This window comes from Zonotrichia albicollis, chromosome 7, assembly GCF_047830755.1.
Source record: "Zonotrichia albicollis isolate bZonAlb1 chromosome 7, bZonAlb1.hap1, whole genome shotgun sequence".
NCBI classification, from domain to species: Eukaryota; Metazoa; Chordata; class Aves; order Passeriformes; family Passerellidae; genus Zonotrichia; species Zonotrichia albicollis.
The window spans coordinates 50,682,110-50,705,561 of NC_133825.1; the positions used below are offsets into that span (position 1 = coordinate 50,682,110).

General features: G+C 41.3%; 1 protein-coding gene across 9 annotated transcripts in view; it reads left to right on the forward strand.

Annotated features, from left to right (window-relative positions):
- ALDH18A1 (aldehyde dehydrogenase 18 family member A1) overlaps positions 1-23,452 on the forward strand; it is a 28,915-nt gene that overhangs the window by 2,064 nt on the left and 3,399 nt on the right. For 3 of the 9 annotated variants that reach the window (XM_074545478.1, XM_074545477.1, XM_014273713.3), the window contains exons 2-15: positions 7,318-7,441; positions 9,674-9,891; positions 11,383-11,532; positions 11,623-11,727; positions 13,039-13,197; positions 13,745-13,835; positions 15,515-15,639; positions 16,515-16,659; positions 18,262-18,335; positions 18,983-19,082; positions 20,187-20,407; positions 20,938-21,075; positions 21,185-21,380; positions 21,528-21,649. In XM_074545478.1, coding sequence (XP_074401579.1) covers positions 7,348-7,441; positions 9,674-9,891; positions 11,383-11,532; positions 11,623-11,727; positions 13,039-13,197; positions 13,745-13,835; positions 15,515-15,639; positions 16,515-16,659; positions 18,262-18,335; positions 18,983-19,082; positions 20,187-20,407; positions 20,938-21,075; positions 21,185-21,380; positions 21,528-21,649 — 1,938 coding nt within the window. In that variant the 5' untranslated portion in view covers positions 7,318-7,347. Of the gene's footprint in view, positions 1-3,927; positions 4,272-4,492; positions 4,516-7,317; positions 7,442-9,673; positions 9,892-11,382; positions 11,533-11,622; positions 11,728-13,038; positions 13,198-13,744; positions 13,836-15,514; positions 15,640-16,514; positions 16,660-18,261; positions 18,336-18,982; positions 19,083-20,186; positions 20,408-20,937; positions 21,076-21,184; positions 21,381-21,527; positions 21,650-23,452 lie in introns of those variants that run through there. The other 6 variants (XM_005496342.4, XM_074545476.1, XM_074545479.1 and 3 more) reach the window with 6 other exon arrangements.

A 23,452-nucleotide genomic window follows, 5' to 3' on the forward strand; every position in this document is an offset into this window, starting at 1 on the left:
GCATGTACTTTATCTGGGCATCTGAAAGACTGCTGTTCTATCTATGAGTTTGTTTTATTTTATTTGTTTACTTATGCTGTGTCTGGCAATTGTACAACCTTCATTTGATGGATATAGGGAAACGAGCAGAATGGGATGCTAGTTGTATCATCTTTATCTTAACAGCTGGTGCAACCTGATGTTTTACTCCTCAGTGCTCAAAACAGGTGATAGAAGAAAGTCGCAAGATTTAATTGAGGCAAGAGTAAAGAGATGTTAGGAAGAAGGAAATGCTTGAAAGATGCTAATTAATCCTATCTTGAGGTTTATTAGTGGTTTAATCGTGCTTGATTAAGTTAACCTATCCTTATGTTCCTCACTTAGAAAGTTTGATTAAAGCAGATACTCTATGATTTTTTTTCTTCTTTTTTGTCTTTAATTAGCTGGGGAATAAAATATTTGCACAGAGATGTACTCGTGCTTCTTGCAATTATGTCTGGGATGCAGCCAGGTGGATTGAAGCATGTGTGCCTACACATATGGTTATTACCATTAGGATAGTTCCATGCTTTTTCTTGAAGATGGAGCTCTCTTTGGGATTACTGAAGGTTCACTACTTTTAACTGTCCGAAACGGCAGTTTTACATTGCTCACTTCTTAGTATGCTTGCAAAGTACACCAAGGTAGGTAACTGCTGACCACATAGGAAATTTAGGATTCCCTGCCACTAAAAAGTGTACTTCAATAAAAACTGCTGGTTTCATGTGGCAAATGAAAGTACTGGTTTATTTTGTATGCATTTTCTCTTACCAATTCAATATCTATTTGAATATCTGAAAAAGAAAAGCAGCTCTTCAGTATCTGGAATGGTTATGGGGAACCTGTTGCTTTTTATTTGGAAGCACATTTTATAGAAGTTGCACATGCTAAAAATTGGCCCGGTGAGCTTAAAATGAGAGCATTTCCATTTCTTTTTAGCTTTTTGAAATGAATGACAGAATATTCTGTGTTGGAAGGGGCCTACAAGGATCAGCAAAGTCCCAAAAGGCTTGACTTAATATAGAAAAAAGGCTTAATACAAGAAAAAATAAGTCTACTATTGTGATATACCTTTAGTTACCATTCTATTTTTTTTGTGAGTGACCAACATTCTGGTGTTGTCATTCGATTTACTCTGCAATTGCTAATAATTGGAGTGGGGAAGAGGGGAGAGCAGGCCTTACATGCATTATGATGATTAAACCAAATTCCATTTCTGGAAAAGTAAAGATCTCCAAATAGTCTTCTAACAAAGACCTTATGATGACCTTATTTTTGAGGTATGGTTTTTTTGTTTGTTTGGGGTTTTTGGAGGGAGAAGGATGGGGAGGATCTTATGGTTTTGATATTTTTTCTTCTTTTTAGCAGGAGCTGGGGGAGTTGTTTAATTTCCCTTGTTTGGAGAGAGTGATATGTTAATGTAAGATAATTGTGAGTTGGATTTTCTGTTCATTCTTGAGACACTGAAGTTTTTCCAAATGTCTTGAACTCCACTTCCCACCACTTGAATATTCTACATTCTTTGTGAAATTTTCTCTGCAATTTTGAGACCTTCATTTAAGATTGTTACTTGATCCCAGAAGGTGATGTTTGCAATTTAAGAAAACAAAACAAAACTAAAAAACAAACAGCCCCCCAAACAAATTAATAGAAATGGCCCACAGAACAAATCCTGTGCAACAATATGGGAATTGATACTGTTGGAATTTATTTGAATTCTCATAGGAATATAGCAGTGGTACTATAACATAGGTGAGGACAGGAAACAGTATAACTAGTGTCTGAGTTAAACTGGGGCATTACTGTGGATTTGGTGGTGTCTTTGAAGATGAGAAGCTGTAGATTTGTTCTTTCTGCCCATTGCAGTGATGAGTGCTTGAAGATGACACTGAGTTGGGCAGGAATGCTTGTCTGCTGTTGTGCAGGAAGGCTCTCCAGAAGGATCTGGACAGGCTGGATTGATGGGCCAAGAGCAGTGATACGAGGGCCAACAAGGTGAAGTGCTGGTCCCGCCCGTGGGTGACAGCAGGCCCACGGACTTCTCAAGGCTGGGGGAAGAATGACAAGAAAGGGCAGGGTGTGCTGGTCGACTGGCTGAATATGAGCGCACATGACAAAGAACACCAATGGCATCTGGCTTGTATCAGCCGTGGTGTGGCCACATGCCCAGGGCAGTGACCACTGCCCTTCACTGGCACTGGTGAGGCCTGCAGCTTTAATCCTGAAGTCAGTTTTGGGGCTCTCCACTGTAAGAAGGACAGTGAGGGACTAGAGTGTGTCCAGAGAAGGGAATGGAGCAAGGGAATGGTGTGGAGCACAAGTCTCATGAGGAGAAGCTGAGGTAGCTGAGGAGGGTCAGCCTGCAGAAAAAGAAGGCTCAGGGGGAAACCTTGCTCTGTGCTATCCTCCCTGACAGGAGGATGCAGCCAGGTGGGAGTCTGGCTCTGTTCCCCTGGAACCAGTGACAGGATGAGAGGAAATGGCCTCAAGAAGTGCCAAGGGAGGTTTAGGTTGGATATTAGGAAAAATGTCTTTACAGAAAGGGTGATCAGGCACTGCTGACCATTGCTCACAGCAGTGATTGACTCGCCATCCCTCGCCATGGAGGGATCTAAAGCACCAGGCAGTGCCCGTGGCAGCTGACAGTGCTTTTCCTATCTGTGTAGATGTGATGCTTAGGGTTGCATTAGGGCCACCATGTTTGCGGATTGGTTGCATCCAAGGCCACTGCAGTCAGGGATGCATCCAAAAGAGGACTGCAAAGATGGTGACAGGTCTCCAGGGAAAGCCATAGGAGGAGCTGTTGAGGGCTCTTAGCTTGCTCAGTCTGGAGGAGTCTGAGGGGAGACATCATGGCACTCTGCAGCTTCCTCCCAAGGGGCAGTGGAGGGACAAGACAATGACCTCTGCTCTCTCTGGCCAGTGACAGGACCTGAGGAAACCACTGGAGCTGTGTCAAGGGACATTTAGGCTGGACATCAGGAAAAGGTTCATGCCCTAGAGGGGGTCAGGCCCTGGTCATGGGCCCAACACTGACTGAGCTCAAGAAGCATTTGGATGAGTCTCAGGCATGTGGTGTGATGATTGGAGCTGTCCTGTGCAGGCCCAGGAGCTGGACTTTGATGATCTCTGTGAGTCCTTCAGTGCTCAGGATATTCTATGGTTCTAAATTACCCCAATTCCTGTGGGGGCCTGAATATATGTTGTATTGTGGGATCTGTGTGGGTCCGAGTTGCTCCAAACGAGCTGCAGCTGCAGGGTCCTTAGCTGGGCAGCAGCTGTAGCTTGTGAAGGTAACTGAAATAAATAGGGGTGGGTCAAGAGCCCAGGAGGAGCCCCTGAGAAGAAAGGAAGGACTGTGCTGCAGAGAATGGAGAAGAGCCCCAGCAGAGAGGCGAGAACAACGCTGCAGCGAAGATTACAACAAATTCCCTTAATTTAGAAGTGACTTCAAATGAGATATGGGAAGTAAGTGGAGAGCAAAGCCAGCACTCTTGCACTTGTGAAGAGGTTTGGGCTGCAGTGGAGAAAAGAAAGGATGTAAACGGTTTAAGGAGCTAAAGCCAGTCTCAGAAGATTGGCTGCAGATCCCTTTCATCTGCTGTGCACCAGACGGCAAACATGTGAGAGCAAGGAGAATCCAGGTTAAGGGAGGCCGCTGTGGGAGATGGCTCAGCAGCTTGTGCTTTGGGTGGGGCTGTCTGAACTAGTCTGGGGCTAGACTAAACAGTTGTTAATGCTGTAACTTACAAAGGCCAGGATTTTGTGCTGCAACGTGGAGTGGAATTACATCATCTACCGCTGGCGCCGGGGGGAAGGAGCGCGGGCGAGGACGGCGAGGCGGCGCTCGGTGACGTGACGTAGCTGCTGCCGCGGCCGCGGATTGGCTGCGGCCGAGGCCGCTCCGGGCGGGGATTGGCTGCGGTGGGTCAGCGGGGCCGCGGCGGCGGGAGCGCGCCCGTGCGTGGCCGGGCTGCCTGCGCGTGCTGCTCGGCGGGGTCCGAGAGCCCCGGGGAGAGCCCCGCGGCCGCCGCTGCCTCCTCAGGGGGGCGCCGAGGGCCCGGCCCTGCCGCCGCCGCCGTGCAGCCCCTCCTGCGCTGCACAGCTCTTTATAGGCTGGATCTGGCGGAATGAACTAACGCCAGGCTCCTGCGGGTGCTGCCTGTGAAGCGCTCGGAAGGGTTCCGAGGCCAGGACAAGGTGCTGCTCTGCCGCGCCAGGCAGTGCTGCCGTGACCGCGCTGTACTGCTGGGGTGCGTTCTTGAGAGAAAGGAATCGCATGGTACTTGCTGCTCTGAATGCCGCTTCTCTGCGCGTTTGCCATCTGCAGAACCCCGGTGAACCTAAATGCAAGCTGCTCTAAAGACCATTTATTTGAAATTTTCATTTATTTTAGTCAGTTCTTCTGAACTGGCTTCTCTCTGGGAATGTTTCTAGGGTTAAAGTTTGCAGGAAGAGCTTCAGATTGGGTTTTTTCCCCCCCTTGCAGTTGGTAAGGTAATGAAGCGGTTTAAATAATAAAAGCCTCTGTATGTTACCGAAGACTTAAAATTTGTGTTGTGGGAAAGACTCACTTCATAGAAATTGTGTGCATTTCCTTTGAACTTGTTTTATCTCTATTTCTGTGCTTAAGTGTTTTGCAAAATGGTTCTATCGGTCAGAGTTTGACTTCCAGATTTTTTCACTTGCGGAATGTTTTAATACTCAGATATTTGCCTTTATATCTAAAACTGTGAAAACAGCTTATTTAGAATAGTCAATGTACTAAAAGTATTTGTGGACATGCTATGGCTCTGCAGCCAACGGACTGAACGAGCAGTGTTACAAACTCTGGTTTTCAAGACAAATTTTAGAATTTGACGTCGCTGGTTGCTTTGGAGGGTAACTAAGTCTCTTTACACTGATCTGAAACAGGATCTAAATGTACTGTGCTACTTAACAGCTGTTTTTATGATAATAAGTACATGAGAACTAGGTCATGGTATTGCTTTCTGTGAGCAATAATACAAGGATAACTTTCATTATTTAAAAAGGTAGTAGGAAAATTATATTTTTAAAGGTCATATTTGGAGACTAGTTTGGAAGAATTAGGTTCTTCTGGTAGTGGAAAAAAAAATTTAGGCTGATGCTAGGGGGAATACCTGAATAATGCATTTTGCTTTTTTTTATTGCTTCCTCCAAGTAAGGCAGGAAAGTTTTATTTTTCAAAAAATTGTTTTTAATTCTACACATTTTTTTATTTTTTTGTCACTGAATCTCGGAACCCTTCCAGCTATGGAAGTGGTGGAAATGCGAGTGGAATGGAAAATGAGGATTAAAATTAACTTTAAATCCTTGACTGAGTGAAAGGACAGAAGTTAGCCTGAAAGAAAGCCTGTAGTTACATACCCTAAACTGCCCTCTGTCTGTGGTTTCAGGCACCATCCATTTCCATTTCACATACTGATACTTGCTGCTGCTTTAAACTCTGTTTTCTTGCTGACTTGCTGTCCTTGCCTTCTCCTACAACCCAGTTTCAAAAACATGCTATATTTTATAATCTTTTTCTTCAAAAGATCCACACTGACACTCCTCACTCTTCACTGTCTGCCTGCTTTTAGCAAAGTTGTCTCCGGCAAACGGGAGACAGCCTTGCAGAAGGACAAGGTTGCTCTTAGTTGCAAGCAGCCTGTAGTGAGACTGTGTAGTGGTTCTCAGCAGGAGCAGCAAAGGAGATGGCACCGTTTGATCTGGCCAGTGTGGGTCTGTATTCTGTGACAGCGAATGCCAGGAGGTTATTAGTGTAGCCGGAGCTGAAGCTCTGACAGGAGAGGGAAGAGGAGGTGTCTGGAGGTGAAACTTCAGGTAGCATGCCTGTTTGTGTCCTTTAAGGGGCATAGTCTGCAGAGGGAGCTGAAGAGGACTGGGCAGTTCCGCTCAGGGTGCTTGTTGTGGAAAGGGGTCTGGATAAAGAACCTGGTGTTTGCCAGCTCATGTCAGGAGCTGCTGGATCTGGAGCCTGTCTCTGAGACCCAGCTAAGACCCCCTTGAGAAGACAGTGTCTAACAGAAGAGGTCAAGGTGAGCTTCAAGGTGGAGGGTTGAAACATGAATAGTGGGAATTGTGCAGCCCCTGAGGCAGGTGCATGAGGTGCCTGGTAAGGGTTCAGAGGGGGAAACCTTTGTCTAGGTACTACTGGTCCCCTACTTTAAGCTTACCCTGTTACGAGAAGAGAACTTTGTGACAGCGTTGCATGGTCTGCTCAGAATCCTTTGTCTGCCTCATCCTGGAAATACAGAACTGTGAAGGACAGTGCAGATTAATATTATTAAAGTGCCATGCAATATAAGCTTTACTAGACAAAACAGGAGGAGCATTATGTGCTGGTGGCTGCCTTGTCTAATGTAGATATGTATATTTTGGTAAGGATTTTAATGAGAGATAATAGTACCCTGATGCAGAGTAATGAGGCCTCTTCAAGGGTCCTCTTTTCAATGCTTCCTCTGTACCATAGCTTGTGCAGTTTTTTTACTTTATTTCAATGTTGCTGGAAAATGGATTGAAAGCAATGAAAGGAAGGAAAATTTTGTAAAAGGGGAAGGAGAGGTTTTGTGGTTTAAATACTATCTGTCTGGGAGAACTGGGTTCTTCTTAATCTCATTTGTTTCCATGGTGAAACTGGATGCATTACATGAACTTGACCTGTCATAAGAGATGGGTAATTGTATATCCCTTTTTTGCTGTGTACTTACTCTAGTGAACTTTAGAGTTAGAAGAATCCTGAGTGTTTAAAGGTTCAGTCAAGGGAAACTAATGCCAGGTGCTTGGAAATTTGTGTCTTTACTTGTAATCATGGATAAGTAATTTGATAGTGCTCAGGGAAAAGTGAATGAGCATATTTCCTGTGTTGAATAGGGCTGAGATTCATGAAAAATCTAGTAAGATGCTCTGTTGTGAGGTGTACAGAGAGGTTGTGATAGAACTTCTCTACTTCCATCTTTTCCTTCCAGGCTTCTCCATGATAAAAATATTACTTTTATCCATTGTAGGTGCATTCACTAATAGTGGTTTCCCTTCTCAGGGAGCCATGCTTTATTCTTTACCTTTAATAAAGATCTGGCAGCAAGTAAGGAAGAGGGGCCTTCAGGTCTTCTATGTCACAGTCTGTGTGCAAGTTCTGCAAAATGGAGAGTTGTCATGAGGAAATTGTATTAAGATGGTACAGGAAAAGAGGAGCTGGACAGAGGGAGTGGGTGAGGAGAGAAATATAGATGAAAAGTCATTGTTATTTAACCATCCTCCCTTCATTTTAACTTGCAGATATCCTTGATTTGCAGAAGGCATCTCAAAATGTTGTGTCGAGCTGCTCTGAGCCCTCTTGTCCGTTCCCCTGGATGGTGCTTTGTCTCACCGCCACATGTCACCGCAGCCATTTCTCGTTTATGTATGTATGAGAGAAAGCACACATTTCTAAAATGTTGGTCAGTATGTGTCTGGGCATGCCTCTGCTCTTTCCTATGCTGGAAGGAAAACCACCTCATTAACATCATTGAAAACTTACAACCTCTGAAGTGAGCTGTAGTTGAAGCTCTACTTTCTCAATGTTACTTTCTCCCTTAACTCAGTAATATTCAGCTGGATGTCTGTGTATTTTTCATTCTGACATACATTTCAAGAAAAAAAAAGTTGTAAAAGTAATGCTGCTGTATAAGTTCCTTATTTCAACCTCATACATTCCTGGAAAACAAGATCTGATTGTGTCTGCTCCTGCATTTTCAGATGTCTTGAGTAAAGCAAAGGACAGAACTCAAATTTACTTGTATTAAATTCAAGTGGAAAGTGCATGCAGGTTTTATATAGTTTAAATACATAGGTGCCCTGTTAATAGTTCTTCCCTGAAAACCTAATTTTAGAGAACCATTCAATGTCTGCTTGATTAATGGTCTGAAATACCAAAGGTAAGGATAGATAAACTCTATTAGATCAAGAGAGTAGCTGTTTACCATTGCATGCAAGAATTATTTCCCACTGGTCTGTCTGCTAATAGTTTTCTTTTATTAATAACTATATGAATTAGATGTTAAAATCTTGAAACTTCTAAACTTTTTATTTATGAGCTACAGCTCTGTTGACTTCTGTATTTGTAACATTTCTAAGTATTCCTCATTTTCTGAAGTCAGTAATTTTCACAGTGCTACCTATGAGAAGTTTGTTCCCAAGTATTGGTAGTATCCAGCAGTGGAGCAACTCCTGTCACTTCATCAGTTGTGGTCTAAAGCTGGAGTCATCATATTTGACAGGGATTTTTTTTCTTCTCCACTGTTTTCTGTTTGTTCTCTACATTTTTTCCTGTTCTGTTCCACTTGTGTGTTTTGAAATTCTGCTTCTTTACTCCTGAGAAGCAAGTCTTGTGCAGGCTACACAGTGAAGGATCTGCAGTTCCAAATACTGAAGTATGTTTCATGTGTGTCCCTTTATTAAGGAAGTGAAACTGTAGACAGGTATGAGATATAAAAACTGGAATCCCTTTAAGCCTACTTGTCCAAAACCTGGACTGGATGGCTATGTCAGTTCCTTCCTAATTGCATGTGGAGCAAATTAATGGACTTGCATCTCCATAAATGTTTTACATGTGTAACGTGGGAGCCAATTTCACATCTCAGTACAGTGTAAAATTACTAAAAGACGTAGATTTACGTGGCCGTAGAACAAGAGTAATGATTAGGACTTTAGTGGGGATGAATTGAATTCTCTGCTTGTTCTAGAGCTGTGGTCTTTTCCTTTATTTTTCTTTGAAAAAGTAAAGGGTTTCTTTTCAGATACTAGTTAGCTCTCAACAGCTACCTTCTTGGAACCTTCTAAACCTTGGAGCCAAGAGAACTGGAAATAAACTCCTTTCTGATTATACTGTGTAGGCTAGGCAAATACTAAATAGCAGTACTAAATAGTAGAGTGTAATGTTCACTGACTTGTAAAGATGGCTCTGCATCTTCAGATGATACATTAATTAGGATTGACCAGAATAGAGTGCTTAGTTGTAAGACACTTAGAGTGGTCAGCTAGTCCCACATCCTTCAGGACTGCCCAAAGCTAAAGCACCCTCTGGGCATTGTTAAAATGCCTCCTGAGCATTGACAGGCTTGGAGCACAATCACATCCTAAAGACGCCTGTTCAAGGGCTTGAACAACACCATGTCACCATGTGACTTGGAGTTCATATATCTGTCATGGCCCTTCATTTTCGCTAGTTGAGCAATGTGCAAAAATACCTGGCTTAGAGATTTTGTAAAAGCTATGTTTCTTTTCTAAAAATCAGGCTTTCTGTGCTACTTCAGACAGGAAAACTCTCTGAAACTGTTATCTAATGAGGCAAGGCAAAGTAGATTGTTTTTAAAACTAGTCCTTGAGATGTGAGCTATATAGGCTCTTTTACAGCGTCTTTTATTTTGGTCTTCTAGATTCCCAGAGTCAGAGCTCTGTGTTGCATGGGATATTGCCTTCTATACCTTAGGAATGGTTAATGCTGCTCCGATACTCCTGTTTCTCACTTTGTTTCAGTGAATTAAAGGCTAGCTTCTCATTCTCAGTTACAGGGAAGTTTATTGTGAAGGGTCAAAAGTCTCAGTGAAACACTTAAAACTGGTTTTGTTTTTTTTCTTTCTTTCTCTGTCCACAGATCTCCCTTGCCAAAGATTAAGGAATGAATCCATCCGTTGTTGGAGCAACATTCCATTTATCACCGTGCCACTCAGCCGTGCACATGGAAAATCATTTGCACACCGCAGTGAGCTGAAGCATGCAAAACGGATTGTAGTAAAGCTGGGTAGTGCTGTTGTTACTCGAGGGGATGAGTGTGGCTTGGCCCTTGGGAGGCTGGCTTCTATTGTAGAGCAGGTAATTCTGTGACTGAACATTTGAGTTTACTTCAGGTATTCAGTGATTGTTGGATGCTACAGAAGATTCTAGTAAACCATCATAAAATACTGATACTCTTTAAAACAATGTGTTAGCCTTTCCCTTTTCAACCCCCTATGTTGCAGTATTATAAACCACATAACTCAGTAAATTGTTTTTTGAAGGTGTGGTGGGTTGATCCTGACTATCAGCTAAGCATCCACACAGATTCTTGTTTGCTCCCCTCACCTGTTCCCACCACCAGTGGGATTGGGAAGAAAACAGGAATAGAGAAAGTAAGAAAACTCTTGGGTTGAAATAAAGATTTAATAAGTCAAGGAGAGGGGAAAAGAAATCTGTGATGGCAATCGCTACCTCACACAAGCAGACCAATGCCCTGCTAGTTCGTGAGTCATGGCCACCTTGGAAGATTACCTCCTGCGTCTTGCTGTTCTGCAACTCTGTTACTGTGTGTGACATTATATGATGTGAGGAGTCCCTTTGGCCAGTTTAAGGTTAGCTGTCTCAAATGTGTCCTCTCTGAACTTTGTGTCCAGCTGCTCCCTTACCTGCTAGTGGAACAAGGAAAGCCTTGATGACTGTGCTGATGCTGCTCCTCATGGGGGAAAGATGAGGCTTTGATGCTGTGCAAGCACTATTTAGCAATAGGCAAAACATTGGAATGTTACCAAAACTGTTTTAGAACTGAAATCTGAAACACAGTATCATACAGACCCCTGTAAAGAATGTTAACTCCATCTTGACCAAACCCAGTATAGAGGGAGAAATTTGCACAGTGATAATTTTGTGCAATAAGTAAGACATGGCGCACTAGTTGTCTGTAGTGGGAAGGTGGCACTGAAGAATGTGAACTCTGCAAAATGAGTCAACCCTTCTTGATCACCTGAGCATTAGCAAAGTTCCTCCAAAGAAAAGCCTGAAACCTCATTACTTGTAGGAAAATCTGATGGGATCAACTCATGTATTTCTTCTCCATAATGAAAGGATTATTTCGGTGAGCACTGAACATGTCCTTTCTGGGAAGTAAAGTTAAGCTAATACATGTAATTCATGTAAGACATTTAGCTTTGGGGCTTTGAAAGGAATCTGGTCCCATAAATGTAAGGAGGAAGTAATCAAAAGCTTTGCTATTGGAAGTTGGCCTCTTCACTTCTAGAATTCAAAGTTACTGTATAATGGTAGCTTTGGGAATGGAGGGATTCAAGTATTTTTCTGCCACAAAAGCTGGTATTGTGAAAAGAAGGTTTGTAAGAAGTTACAGATTGCATGCAGTCCTTGGCATAGCTTCCAAGTGGCTGGGAAAGTGTGCAGAAGTATCATGAAGGGCGATTGCCTTGCTTTGCACATCCATAGAGAAATCAAAATCCTTGTGTCAGCAGGAATTGGTGAGCACAAGGTTATAGTAGCCAGGACTGTTTTACTCTCACTGATCATATGCCAGGCACTGTTTCTTATTTCCTGTACTTGCAGGTCTCAATGCTGCAAAATCAGGGCCGAGAGATGATGATTGTCACCAGTGGGGCTGTAGCTTTTGGAAAGCAGCGATTGCGTCATGAGATATTGCTTTCTCAGAGTGTGAGACAAGCACTTCATTCAGGCCAGAGTCAGCTAAAAGATATGGTGAGAGGCTGGTGGCACTCCTGCTTTTCCCTGAGTGTTGGGTGCTGCCTGTTCAAGTCATTGCCTGACAGCTGCTCTTTGTCTTTGTAGGCTATTCCAGTCTTGGAGGCCCGAGCCTGTGCAGCAGCTGGACAGAGTGGATTAATGGCTCTGTATGAGGCCATGTTTACACAGTACAGCATCTGTGCAGCTCAGGTAAGGCACTTCTTCTTTCCTAGATTGACTTGATACTTTTGGACCTTATTGCTGTCACATAAATGGTAGCGTATACAAGAATGCCTTGCTAAATATTTTGGAAACTGAGTTATCTATTATTAAGATAAAATGAATATGCTTTTTCTTTTTGGAGTTCAGGTGTGTCCTGCTCTTTTATAGGCAGGGAGGATCTGTTAAGATCTCTTCACAAAACCTGAAGTTGATGGCACAAAGGGAGGGTTTAAAAACTGCAAGTGGCTAAACTGCAACGCCTTTTGTAAAGCTGACAGAAGTACATATCCACGCTTCAGAACTTGCTGTCCATCTCCTCTTGGAACCTTTCCAACTTGTGGATGATGTATCCCTGGCCTGGGTCTTATACTGAAGGCTGCAAGTTGAATTACTCTTAAACAGGCTTTGCGTATCTTAGATACTCTGAAAATGCGGAGTTGCTTTAACTGTAAGGCCTTATTTGTTTAGACACTTTTAACAAATTTAGGAGCCTAGTATGACGTTTTCCTGGAGGAACTTCTTACTATAATATGGTAGAGCCAATATGTCCAAATTGTTTGTAACATAGCTAAAAATCTTGATAGGTCATGCTGGATTGTAATCTTGTTCAAATCTGTAGATAACCATCATTCCTTTGATATAAAATGGTTCATTGCCCATGCCAAAAAGCTTAGCATACACATTGATTCCAAGTGCTGTTGTACATTTGAGTGGTGGAGTTGTTTGCTTAGTTCTCAAATGTCCAACGACAGAGTAAAAACAAAAAAAATCTCTCCAGAGCAGACACTGAGGGTGTTTTTTGTCTTAAAACAAAAAACAACCAAAGAAAGGGGTGCTATCTACATGCAGGAGGCAAGATTATTTCAGAAGAGCAAGTGAGTTCTAGTGAGTGGAAGAAAAATTTTGATATAAAGCACCCCTTCTGCTCGCTACAAGTAGGAGCATTAAAAAGGGAGGAAAAACTGGAAAGGCAGCATCTTAAGCAATCTGCTGAATTGTCCATGGCCTTGGTAGTTATCGTGAGCATCTATGTTCAATCTTGTTTTCCAAGTTCATTCTTGGAATGTGTGACCTACCAGCTTGAGATAGGCAATTACAGACTTCAGTGGAATTCAGCTTCAGCTCATATTGTGGAAAGAATATTTCTCACTTTTATTCTATATCTTTTAAATGTGGGGCTTTTGTTTCTGTGCTGACCCAAAAGGCATGACTGCTCTGTTATGACATGTAAATACATATGTTTATATGATGTTCTTACAGGAAAGGTGGTAGGCTAAATAGTTTCTTTTTTCTTCTTAGATTTTAGTCACCAATCTGGATTTCCACGATGAGCAGAAGCGTCGCAACTTAAATGGAACATTACATGAGCTTTTAAGGATGAATATTGTCCCTATAATTAACACTAATGATGCAGTTGTTCCACCTCCAGAGCCAAACAGTGATCTGCAGGGGGTAAATGTGGGTAAAGTATTGCAATGGAGGGGGGTCCTGCTTGCAGATGGTGCAGCACTAATGTGTACTTGACTAATGCCATAACAGGGGACCTCTGAAGTCTGCAGCAGAGAAACAAAGATACAGAATTAGTTTGTGGACAGAGAGTACTGGAAGACTCTCTGTATTTGCCGTGATACAGTGTTGTGGAGTGAAACCAGGGCAAATATTGTCTGCTTTACCAAAAGCAAGCATGCCTCTTCAGCACTCCTTAAAACTGCATCAGTTAGTTTTTAGTAAAACAGTTGTCAGTTAGACAGGGCCTCTTGCCCTGTCACTGGGCACTAAGGTGGAGAAATGGAAGTACTGATGACACTGCTTCTCATTTGGATACCACTTTACTGAAGCATATGTACTTTCACACAAAAATCACCTTTGAAGTTTCCAGTGGGTATGAAAAAAGTAGCACAGAAGGACTTGTTAGTACTGAAGTAAATTGCTTTTTTATGTTGGCGCCAAATATTTATTAGTTCCTCACACTATTCACTGCTTCTGATATGCATGTGTATTGCAGGTAATTAGTGTGAAGGATAATGACAGTCTGGCAGCACGACTGGCTGTGGAAATGAAAACCGATCTCCTGATTGTACTTTCAGATGTGGAAGGTTTGTGAGTAATTTCTTTTATTTCTGATTTTAGTGAAACGCATCAGATTGTCAAACTAACCTCTTTTCCAGTTTTACTTATCTCTTCAGTTCATCTGTTTTTCAAGGACAATTGCAATGTACTACAATAACTCCTTAAGGAGTTATTGCCACAGCATCAACATTGGGTAAAGGCCTTAAGGAGTTATTGTAGTACATTGCAAACCAAACACTGTCTGACACACTGTTGAATCTGAATGGGTGAGAATGCATGTGAACCTGAGACCTGTTCCAGATCCCAGAGTACCACATGTACTATGGTACTTCTGATAGCTTCTCAGAGTTGTATGATAGTCAGGAATAGTATGCAGGATAAAAGCTATGTGTCTTGAATCAGGAGTATAAACCAAATACTATTCTACAATAGTTTTTTTCTTCTGACAGCAGGTTCTGTCAGTGAATTAACAGTGTATAGCAAGTCGTGGTCATTGTTTTCCAGGTACCTGGGTCTTGCTAGATTTTTGTGTCTCCCTTACTTTTGACTTACACTGCTCTAGTCTTCTGAGCTGTGGTGTGACATAAGCCTGTCGCCTATGGATGCTGAGCTTCCTGTTCTAGAGAGAGGAGGGTAATGGGTACAGTTTCAGATCAATGCAGTCTGGATCACCTTAAGTCACATATTCTTTTCATCTTCTCCAGATGGATTTCTTTCAGTAGATCCTGGCCTTCAGCACATGTGTGTGGCCCTGAGGAAGAAAGAGGTGTCTTTCCATAAGCACTGTTTCTTTTAGCAGATGCAGCTGGGTTTCATTCTAGTCTAGCTGGTTAATTCTGTTCTAGCTGGTTAATCCTGGTCAAAATGACTGTCTTAGAACTCAGAAATAGTCAAAAGAGTTTGTAAAAAAAACCCAAACCAGCCCACCTCTCCTCCAAGCTTATTCATTCAATGTGACAGCTTGTTTATGGAGAGATGTTCTCTACTTCTCAAGCTATCAAGGATGCGCACAGATAGACTGCACGTGTGCTTTCTAGTTTGTTGTCGCAGTATTTGTGCACACAGCATTTCTGGGAAGTGTAGTGGTAGAGCTGAAGTTTAATATGTTGGGTAAATCAAAGTGTCATTCAATTCCAAGTGTAGTGACATTAAATTACTTGATTTTAAAAAATGCTAATAAGAGCATGTCTCCGTATTGTTGTGTTTCTTCTTAGTAGAATTGAATAGTTATCCTTTTTACATGTTTCTGAATTGCCTGTTTTCTCACTGTGCAATCCACCTTTCAAGAATATTGTCTCAGTGTTTGGTGAGGAGGACTATTCTTTGCCAGTTCTGTTTAGGGTTTGTAAGTTCAGTTGAGGTGTGTGTAAGGCCCGATTTTGAACATCTGAAAGCTGCAAACTGTCTCAAACCTCAACCAAATGTCATTACCTCCCAGCTTGCTTGCTGCTATTCAGCATATGGGCTTTTGGCTTCTTATTTTTAGGTCTCCAATAAACCTATACCTTTTGGGTCTGCCAGTTAAGAATTTTGTGCTTTGAGTCCCATGACAAGAAGGATTCAGTGGAAGCTTTCAATCCTATAAAGCGGAACACAGCTTTTTAGCCTCATGTTGGTTGCTTTTGTTGTTTTCTCTTTTTTTCCTTTTTTCATGGGTGAGCTTTCGACATGAAGGTATATAACTGATTTGTATGATTTATTTCAGGACTCTTTGACAGCCCTCCAGGGTCTGATGACGCAAAGCTTATTGACATATTCTACCCCGGAGATCAGCAGTCTGTAACATTTGGAACCAAATCCCGAGTGGGAATGGGTGGCATGGAAGCCAAGGTAGAAATATGGAACAATTACTTCACAATTGGGAAGGAGAGAGAGCTACATGAGATGGCTGTGCTTTGTGTTGCTGGATGGATCTTGTGCTTCAGATGGATCTTGGCACGTTGCAGGAATGGGCAGGCAGGAACCTTAGGAGTTCAATAAAAGGAAATGCTGAGTCTTATGCCTAGGGACACTGGTATGAGCTGGAGAACTGACTGCCTTGAATGCAGGTTCAGTGAAAAGGGCATAGGGATTCTGGTAGACCCCAAATGGAATGTACACCAGCAATATGAAATTTGAGCAATAATGAAGTGGCTGATGATCTTTTGGTAGCTGAGTTTGATGGAATAGGCCTATCTTACATTTGTGTCTCATAGTGACTGTGGACTGTAATACCAAATTTTAGAACCTTATTAGGAAAGCATAGAAGTGAGTAAGCAGAGAAGCTTTTGCAATTAAATAAATGACGCATAGTTAAATATAAGTAGTGGATAATATTGCCCATATTGGCAAATACTTGACTGGGAAAATAAATGAAGGAAATCACTGGCAGTACCTCTTCAGCAGGTAGCATCTGGGATTTGAGAGAAATAATATTCTGCTCAAAAATGTGCAAAGAGGCTAATCTTAGGACCAGTCAGAACACAAGGATTTCAAAGGACCCTTACTAATGAGCTAATAATTATGTAAACTTAGCATACTGTAGAAGGATTAAGCAAATATCAGTATTCCAGCACTGAAGCTCAGAGATTCCCAAAGTGTGTTGAATGCTCTTTGAAAGCATAAGCGATCATTCTGGCCATCAGAGTGGACCAAGAAGTCTTGTTGAGAGTGGTGATTGAAATAACCAGTGGATCTCTTGCAACTGGCTCTGTCCTTTCCTGTAGGTGAAAGCAGCTCTGTGGGCCCTGCAAGGAGGCACTTCAGTAGTGATTGCAAATGGAACTCACCCAAAGATCTCAGGTCATGTCATCACAGATATTGTAGAAGGGAAAAAAGTAGGAACTTTTTTTTCAGAGGTAAAACCTGCAGGTGAGTACAGAGTTAATGTGTACCTTGAAGTTGTGGAGATTTCCTGAAAAATTAGAGTTAAAATTTGTCTAGAGCTGTGCAATAGCTGGAAAACCACTCTCTGTTTGCAAAATGGATTTTGAAAGATATTTTCTGAAGTAGGGGTAGAAACTGCTGAATTCCCTGCTCTTCTTCCCTCCAGCTTATAAACTGGTACATCAGACTTGCATTTGAAGAATGCAGTGAGTAGAGTAGAAGTTTTGTCTTTTGTAGTCTTAAGAGTTATCAAGTATCCATGATTTCACTCTGAGAATACGGATATAGAATGTGCTAATGAACTAAGGTAGTGTTTGGGTTTATTTTTTATCATTAATTTCTTTTATGACTCAGTCTTCTAGTATGGTAGGTAGGAGTGTTTTCCTGTCACTGCATTGCTGGAATAAAATCAGACCAAAGATCCTTCACCTTAGCAGAATAGATACTGGGGTGGTACTTTTGACTTTCACTTTTAGCCAAGTGAATTTCTTTGTGTGTAGGAATCCTTAATGGATTTCTTGTATAAATATGTCAGATCATCCTTTGAATGCACTTGGTGTCGTTATGCTCAAGTATCTTTTTGGTTAGCCTCACTACAATAAGTTGGTATCAGCAGTAAAGCTTCTAATTTTGTGGTCCCGTTCTGAGTCACAAATATTGTAAGTAGCAAAAGTCTGTCCCTGTGGACTGTTGTGGTCTTTATTCCAGTCATCTCTTTGTCTTCTATCTTCCAAAAGCCACACTTTGGAAATTCAAGTAACTTTAAAAAGTCAAGTATATCTGCTTTCACACATAATTTTTCTCCAAGAATAATAAAAAATGCCATATTTTGTAATCAGTTCAAGAAGCTGGGTTAAGATGTCTTAAATTAGTCCAGTTATTCTCATGTTCTTTTCTTACACTTCCTGCTATACCTCTCTGTAATTTCTACTCTGGCAGTTTCCATGGGACTCTTCTTAAATGGAAGTTGGGTTCAAGATACCTGGTTTACAGGCTATTTCAAGAGAGTTGGAAATGGCAGATTTTTCACAAGCTACTTGGGAATTCTTTGCAGAAATGCAACCTGAACACCGTGACTTGAAACAGAAACACAATCTATTTTCCGCACCTTGCTTCTAAAATGCATACATGCAAAGGCAGGGAAAGCAATTTTTCTGCAAGCTGTTACTAGGGTTTTGATTTCCATTATTGTTTGTGTGTTCCCATGCATACATTCCTCAGCTGGATACTTAAACTTATCAAAGTTTGCCTCTATTCTTTCAGTAGCCTCCTATGCCCTAGTGACTTAGGTATCCTGTTGTTCTTTTGGCCTTTTTCGAGCCTTTTTGATACATGCTGCACACTTGCTGTTACACAGAGACAGAATCTTTGTGATGATTCTTTATGTAGGGACCATAACAGTATTTTTGTGTCAGGTACAGACTTTTCTGTATTAGGATACAACATTTTTCTTGAATTTGTCTGTTAAAAACTGTTTCATGCTCTAAATATGCTCTAAATAAAGAATTGGAAGACAAATGGGCTAGTGCTCAATTCTGCCTGTGCTGTTTCTTTGTCTGCATACAATATTTTTGGGTTTTTTTGCAGGCCCTACTGTGGAACAGCAGGCTGAAATGGCTCGAGCTGGTGGCAGGACCTTGGCGGCTCTACAGCCTGAGCAGGTGACAGAACAATATGACCAAATTGTTAATTATGTGCATGTGTGGCAAGTTTTACAACATAGGCTTATAACATAAATGAACCTCTTGGGACAAGAATCTGTTATTTCTGTGTCAGATCCATTGTTTGTATTGTAGCCTGCTTAAAGATGATAAAGGCAAAGATCATGTTCCTTGGGGTTGTGAAGTAATACGAGCTTTCATGTGGGGTTTTTAAAAATTTTGATAGCATCAAGTAACAAACAGAAGTGAATTGTGATTCAAGCTGCTGAAGAATTGGCTGGAATAACTTGCTCCATTCACACCTGAGTTTAGCATACAACATGTATAAAAAGTGGAGCTGTAGACAATTACTACTCTGCAGCTAGGTGAGTATGATGTGGTACAAGGTAGTCTTAAAGGGAGAACATGTGAGTTTGGTGAAGAAGACTAGGAAAGGACAGCAGGATAATAAAGAGCAAGGTAAAGGCTGAAGCAGTGTTTGGTCTTCTTTTTCAGCGTGATGCTGTCTGGAAAAATCAGCTGCCCAAGTATCAGGAAGGTTAAGATAGTGAGAGGATGTCGTCAGCATAAATGGACTATAGGAACTAGGTGTCAAACAGCATGGACTTTGAGTAAGGAGTCAGTTTAGAAAACGTTTTCTCTTTCAGAGAGCAGAGATTATTTATCGTCTTGCTGACTTACTAACGGACCAGAGGGAAGAAATTCTCTTGGCAAACAAGAAGGACTTAGAGGAGGCTGAAAATAAAGGTATTGCTTCAAACCTTCCATAGTAATACTGTCATCTTGGACCTCTCTGGGCCTCAAGACAAATGAGCAGAACTAGAATCTTCTGTCACCTGGGATTGGGCAGTTTTGCTGACGCAGATTATTGAAACCAGGACTTTGAGAACTTGTCAGTGTAAGCAGCCGCAGCCTCCTTCATTCATGAAACAGATGCCTTCATCAGTGAAGATACTGAGGCAGTGCAAAACACCAAGTGGTGTATTGTAAAAAATTTTTTAAAAAATGGAACAAATATCTCTGTTACCGTCATGAACAAAATGAGTATCTTCTGGGCTGGTTAATGTAATGTTTGGTTCCTGAAGGGAAGGCTATCATCTCTACACTTAAATTGATGCTTGCCAAAGCATCAGTTGTCCCCCTCTGATTGAAGAAGGTTCTCTTTAGGTGGCTCAGATGAAACCCCCTCTTCTGTGTTAGTCTGATACGTTCATTGAGAAGCTGGGATTGAGAATGCATACTTGGTGGCATAACAAGTATATCAAAAGGACACATCATGAATTGTAATACTATGTGGAAGGCACCACTGACCAGAGTATTTGAGGGGACATTTGCTGGGTTAACTTACTGTTTGAATGTGTTCAGACTAGAAAATTCAAGTTGTTCTTGCCCTAGAAAATTCAAGTTGTTCTTGCCCAGTCTGCACAGAAATGCTATGTATGTGTCTCTGCTTTGATGTTTCTGGTTATAAAACAGAAGGATGCAATTACTGCCTAGACCTTCCAGAAATACTGCAAGGGTAGAAGTTTGTAGGAAATTCAGTCGTGCATTCAGTACATGAAATAGGACAAACCTTATCTTTCTGGATGTTGGTAGTTTGTGTGGTTGCTTCATGTACCGAGCACTTAAACCTCATTAATTGAAAATGTGGTGCGTGAGATAGTCATCATATTTGAGGGGTGTTATTGTGACTACTAGACTTGCTGCTATGCATTTTTAATCTCAGGTAGATTACTTGCTAGGGTGTGGGAAATATCTTAATTTTCCTTAGGTTCAGCACTTATTAAAGTAATTTCTGCTTAAGCCTCTGAAGACCAGTCTATCTTCAGCACAACTTTTTCTTTCTTTTAGGGAGATTAGCCCTCCCTTTGTTGAAACGCCTAAGTCTGTCTACTTCAAAGCTAAACAGCTTGGCTATTGGTCTGCGTCAGATTGCAGCATCCTCGCAGGACAGCGTCGGCCGTGTAATTCGACGGACTCGAATAGCAAAAGACCTGGATTTGGAGCAGGTTACAGTGCCAATTGGTGTCCTTCTCGTGATCTTCGAGTCTCGTCCTGACTGTCTTCCACAGGTTTGTAAGCTAGGTAGATTACACTCTTGAGTATTGCTTTTGGCAATAATTGCTGGGCCTATTGTCTCAATTTTTTTATTATTTTTGCTTAGAGCAAGTGTTGTCTGTTTATGACTCCTGTTTTAGACAGCATGATGAAAATGTTTTTCCTGTTCATAGGAAGAGCTTATTTACCACTCTCTGCTGGAATGGTTAGAGACAAGAGTTCTTGCAGCTAAAGTTATTCTCCTTGGGGTAATTGCCCACACAGCTGTGCAATTCATATGAAGCCCTATGTCCACAGTTTCTTCTGACTTGTTCACTGTAGTCTCTTCATCGCAATAGTACCCCGAAAGTCAAGTTTGTTCTTGAAATTAGCGTATTTAATTTCTGGAGTTAAACGTGCTGCCATGAAAGGAAAACTAGATTAATGTTTAGTAAATCAACTGAACAAAAAAACATGGTTTTATTTTGTAGGTGTTATTCTGACAAAAGAACCCAAATACATTTAAAGTTGTTTTTTTTTTCCCAATAATAAACTCCTTTGACAGGTGTCTGCTTTGGCCATAGCCAGTGGAAATGGCTTACTACTCAAAGGAGGGAAAGAGGCAGCACATAGCAATCAAATCCTTCATCATCTGACACAAGAAGCACTCTCTATTCATGGAGTCAGAGACGCAGTGCAACTGGTAAGTGCCTAGAGTTAAATCAGTTATTTGTTTGCTATGGTTTGTATAAAAAGTGTGGGCAAAACCTTAGAGGTAAAACTGTAAGCTCTTTGTATTGCAACTACCACAGGTGAACACAAGAGAGGAAGTAGAAGATCTCTGCCGTTTGGATAAGCTGATAGATCTCATCATTCCACGTGGTTCATCACAGCTAGTCAGAAATATCCAGAAAGCGGCTAAGGGAATCCCAGTGATGGGTCACAGTGAAGGGATCTGTCATGTGTATGTTGACACGGATGCCAGTGTTGAGAAGGTCACACGAATAAGTAAGCTGTGGGAGGGTGACTTGAATCTCATGGGTGTAATTGAACTTTGGAGTATGCAATGTAGTTATGGTAGTTTATAATTTATATACAATCCAAAAATCTTTGTTGTAAATGCTATGTAACTAATTATGTACTCTTAAACCTCAGTCAGAGACTCAAAGTGTGAATATCCTGCTGCCTGTAATGCTTTGGAAACTCTCTTAATTCATCGAGACTTGTTGAGAACCCCGTTGTTTGATCAGATCATAGACATGTTGAGAGTAGAACAGGTTAGTCACTCATATCTGTGTTTTGTTTTGTGTTTTTTGTCTGTTTGTTTTCTAAAACTTTAGAAGCATTTGGTCTGGCTATTGTAGCCCTGTTTCCATGGCACAACATTTTAGTTACCCACATGTGTCTTTGTACATGTCAATGAACTTTGGTTCTCCACACAGCATCAAGTGTTTCTGTAGAAATGATCTGAAAGTAGCTTATTCAGTACAGCTGCAGGCGATTACTGGGATACCTTTGTTATATACTTTCTTGTATATAGCAAAAATAATCTTCTGCCATAAAAGCATAAATACAACCTTTCTCTACCTTTTCAAATTTAGTCAGAAGCAAAGCCTTGTCTTCCTGAATCTATTAATTTAGCTTCTTACCCAAGTGAATTCCCTTCTGTTTTCATCCTTTCTGAATTTACTTCATACATGTGTTTTTTTAAATTTTCCTCTTGGATCCCCTTTGTTTCCAGCCATTTTCCCTCCTGGTATGTCAAAGGATATCAAAAGGCCAACATACTAATTAGTTGTCTAGACACAAGCAATGTTTTTTCAGTAACGACAGCAGAGATGCATCAGGAAGAAGTATCCATGAAGTAGTATGAATTGCACATAAATCAAGGGGTTTCACACAGCACTGTATATTTGACAAATAGAGTGCACAGGCAGTGATTAATGGGGGACAGAGAGGTCATATGTTTTGATGCTGTTAAAAGGGTTATAGTAAAAGAAACTGTAAGTAGTCAAGGAGCAAGTTCCCAATGTTTGGGGCTCTTTAATGTCTAGATTAGTTGTTTCTTGGGAAGGGTAGAATGCAAGGTAGATGTTTGTATTTTGGATGGGAGGAATATGTGTACCAGTGCATTTCCGCCACCAACCCTAACTGATCTCCTTATACAGTGGGGAAGATATTACCTCTGTCTAATCTAACCTGACAACAAGAAATATGCAAATATTGGGCAGGATTATGCAATTAAAGTAATTCATAGTTGCACAAGAAAATGCTAGTTTACAGATATTGTCTTAAAAGCCTTCATGTTTAGTAGACTTATGCCTTATTTCCCATTTCTGCTTCTCTTGTCAAAATTTCCTGTTTGAATGGAAATTCATCTGCATGGAATTTCTGTGCTGTATCTGTTCTAAATTATCTCTCATTGTCTAGGTGTTTTGGCAGAGGTTGATAATGTGTTAAAATTTTCTTTATAACAAATGAAAAATATCTGTGTGAGGTTTTCTGGTTTTGGACCCAGTAACTCCTTTGTGTCTTAGATGTGCTTCAGAGATGGCTGAATCAATTAATAAAGTAAAAGGACAAAAGTAATTCAAGATCTTAAGATTTCTGTAGGTGCAAACTTGCAAGCATTCCTTTCGTTATTTTCTGCATTGCAGTTGCTGTCTTAAAACAAAGGCTGGTATTTTAGCTGTTTTCCTAGCAGTGCTGTACTGGCCTTTTCTGCCTGGAGACTGAGTGATGCAATTGCTTTAAGTAATTTCAGATGAGTCCTGATTAGAGTTTGTCATGGTAGGTAGCCAACCTAGCATGTAATTTGTTGTACCTCATAACTAATTCACCTATGTGCCAAGTTTCCCAAAGTGTTGGTGTGTTTCTCTTACACCGCATGCATGTTGTGGATTAACTGCACTCAGTGACTAAGCATCATCCAGCCGCCTGCTTGCTCTCCCCTGCTCCAAGTGGGACAGGAGGAGAAAATTAGAACAAAACCAAGGAAGCTTGTAGGTTGAAAGACAGCTTAATAAGTGAAGGAAAGAGGAAGAAGAAAGGGGACAAAGAGGAGGAAATAACCCAATAAA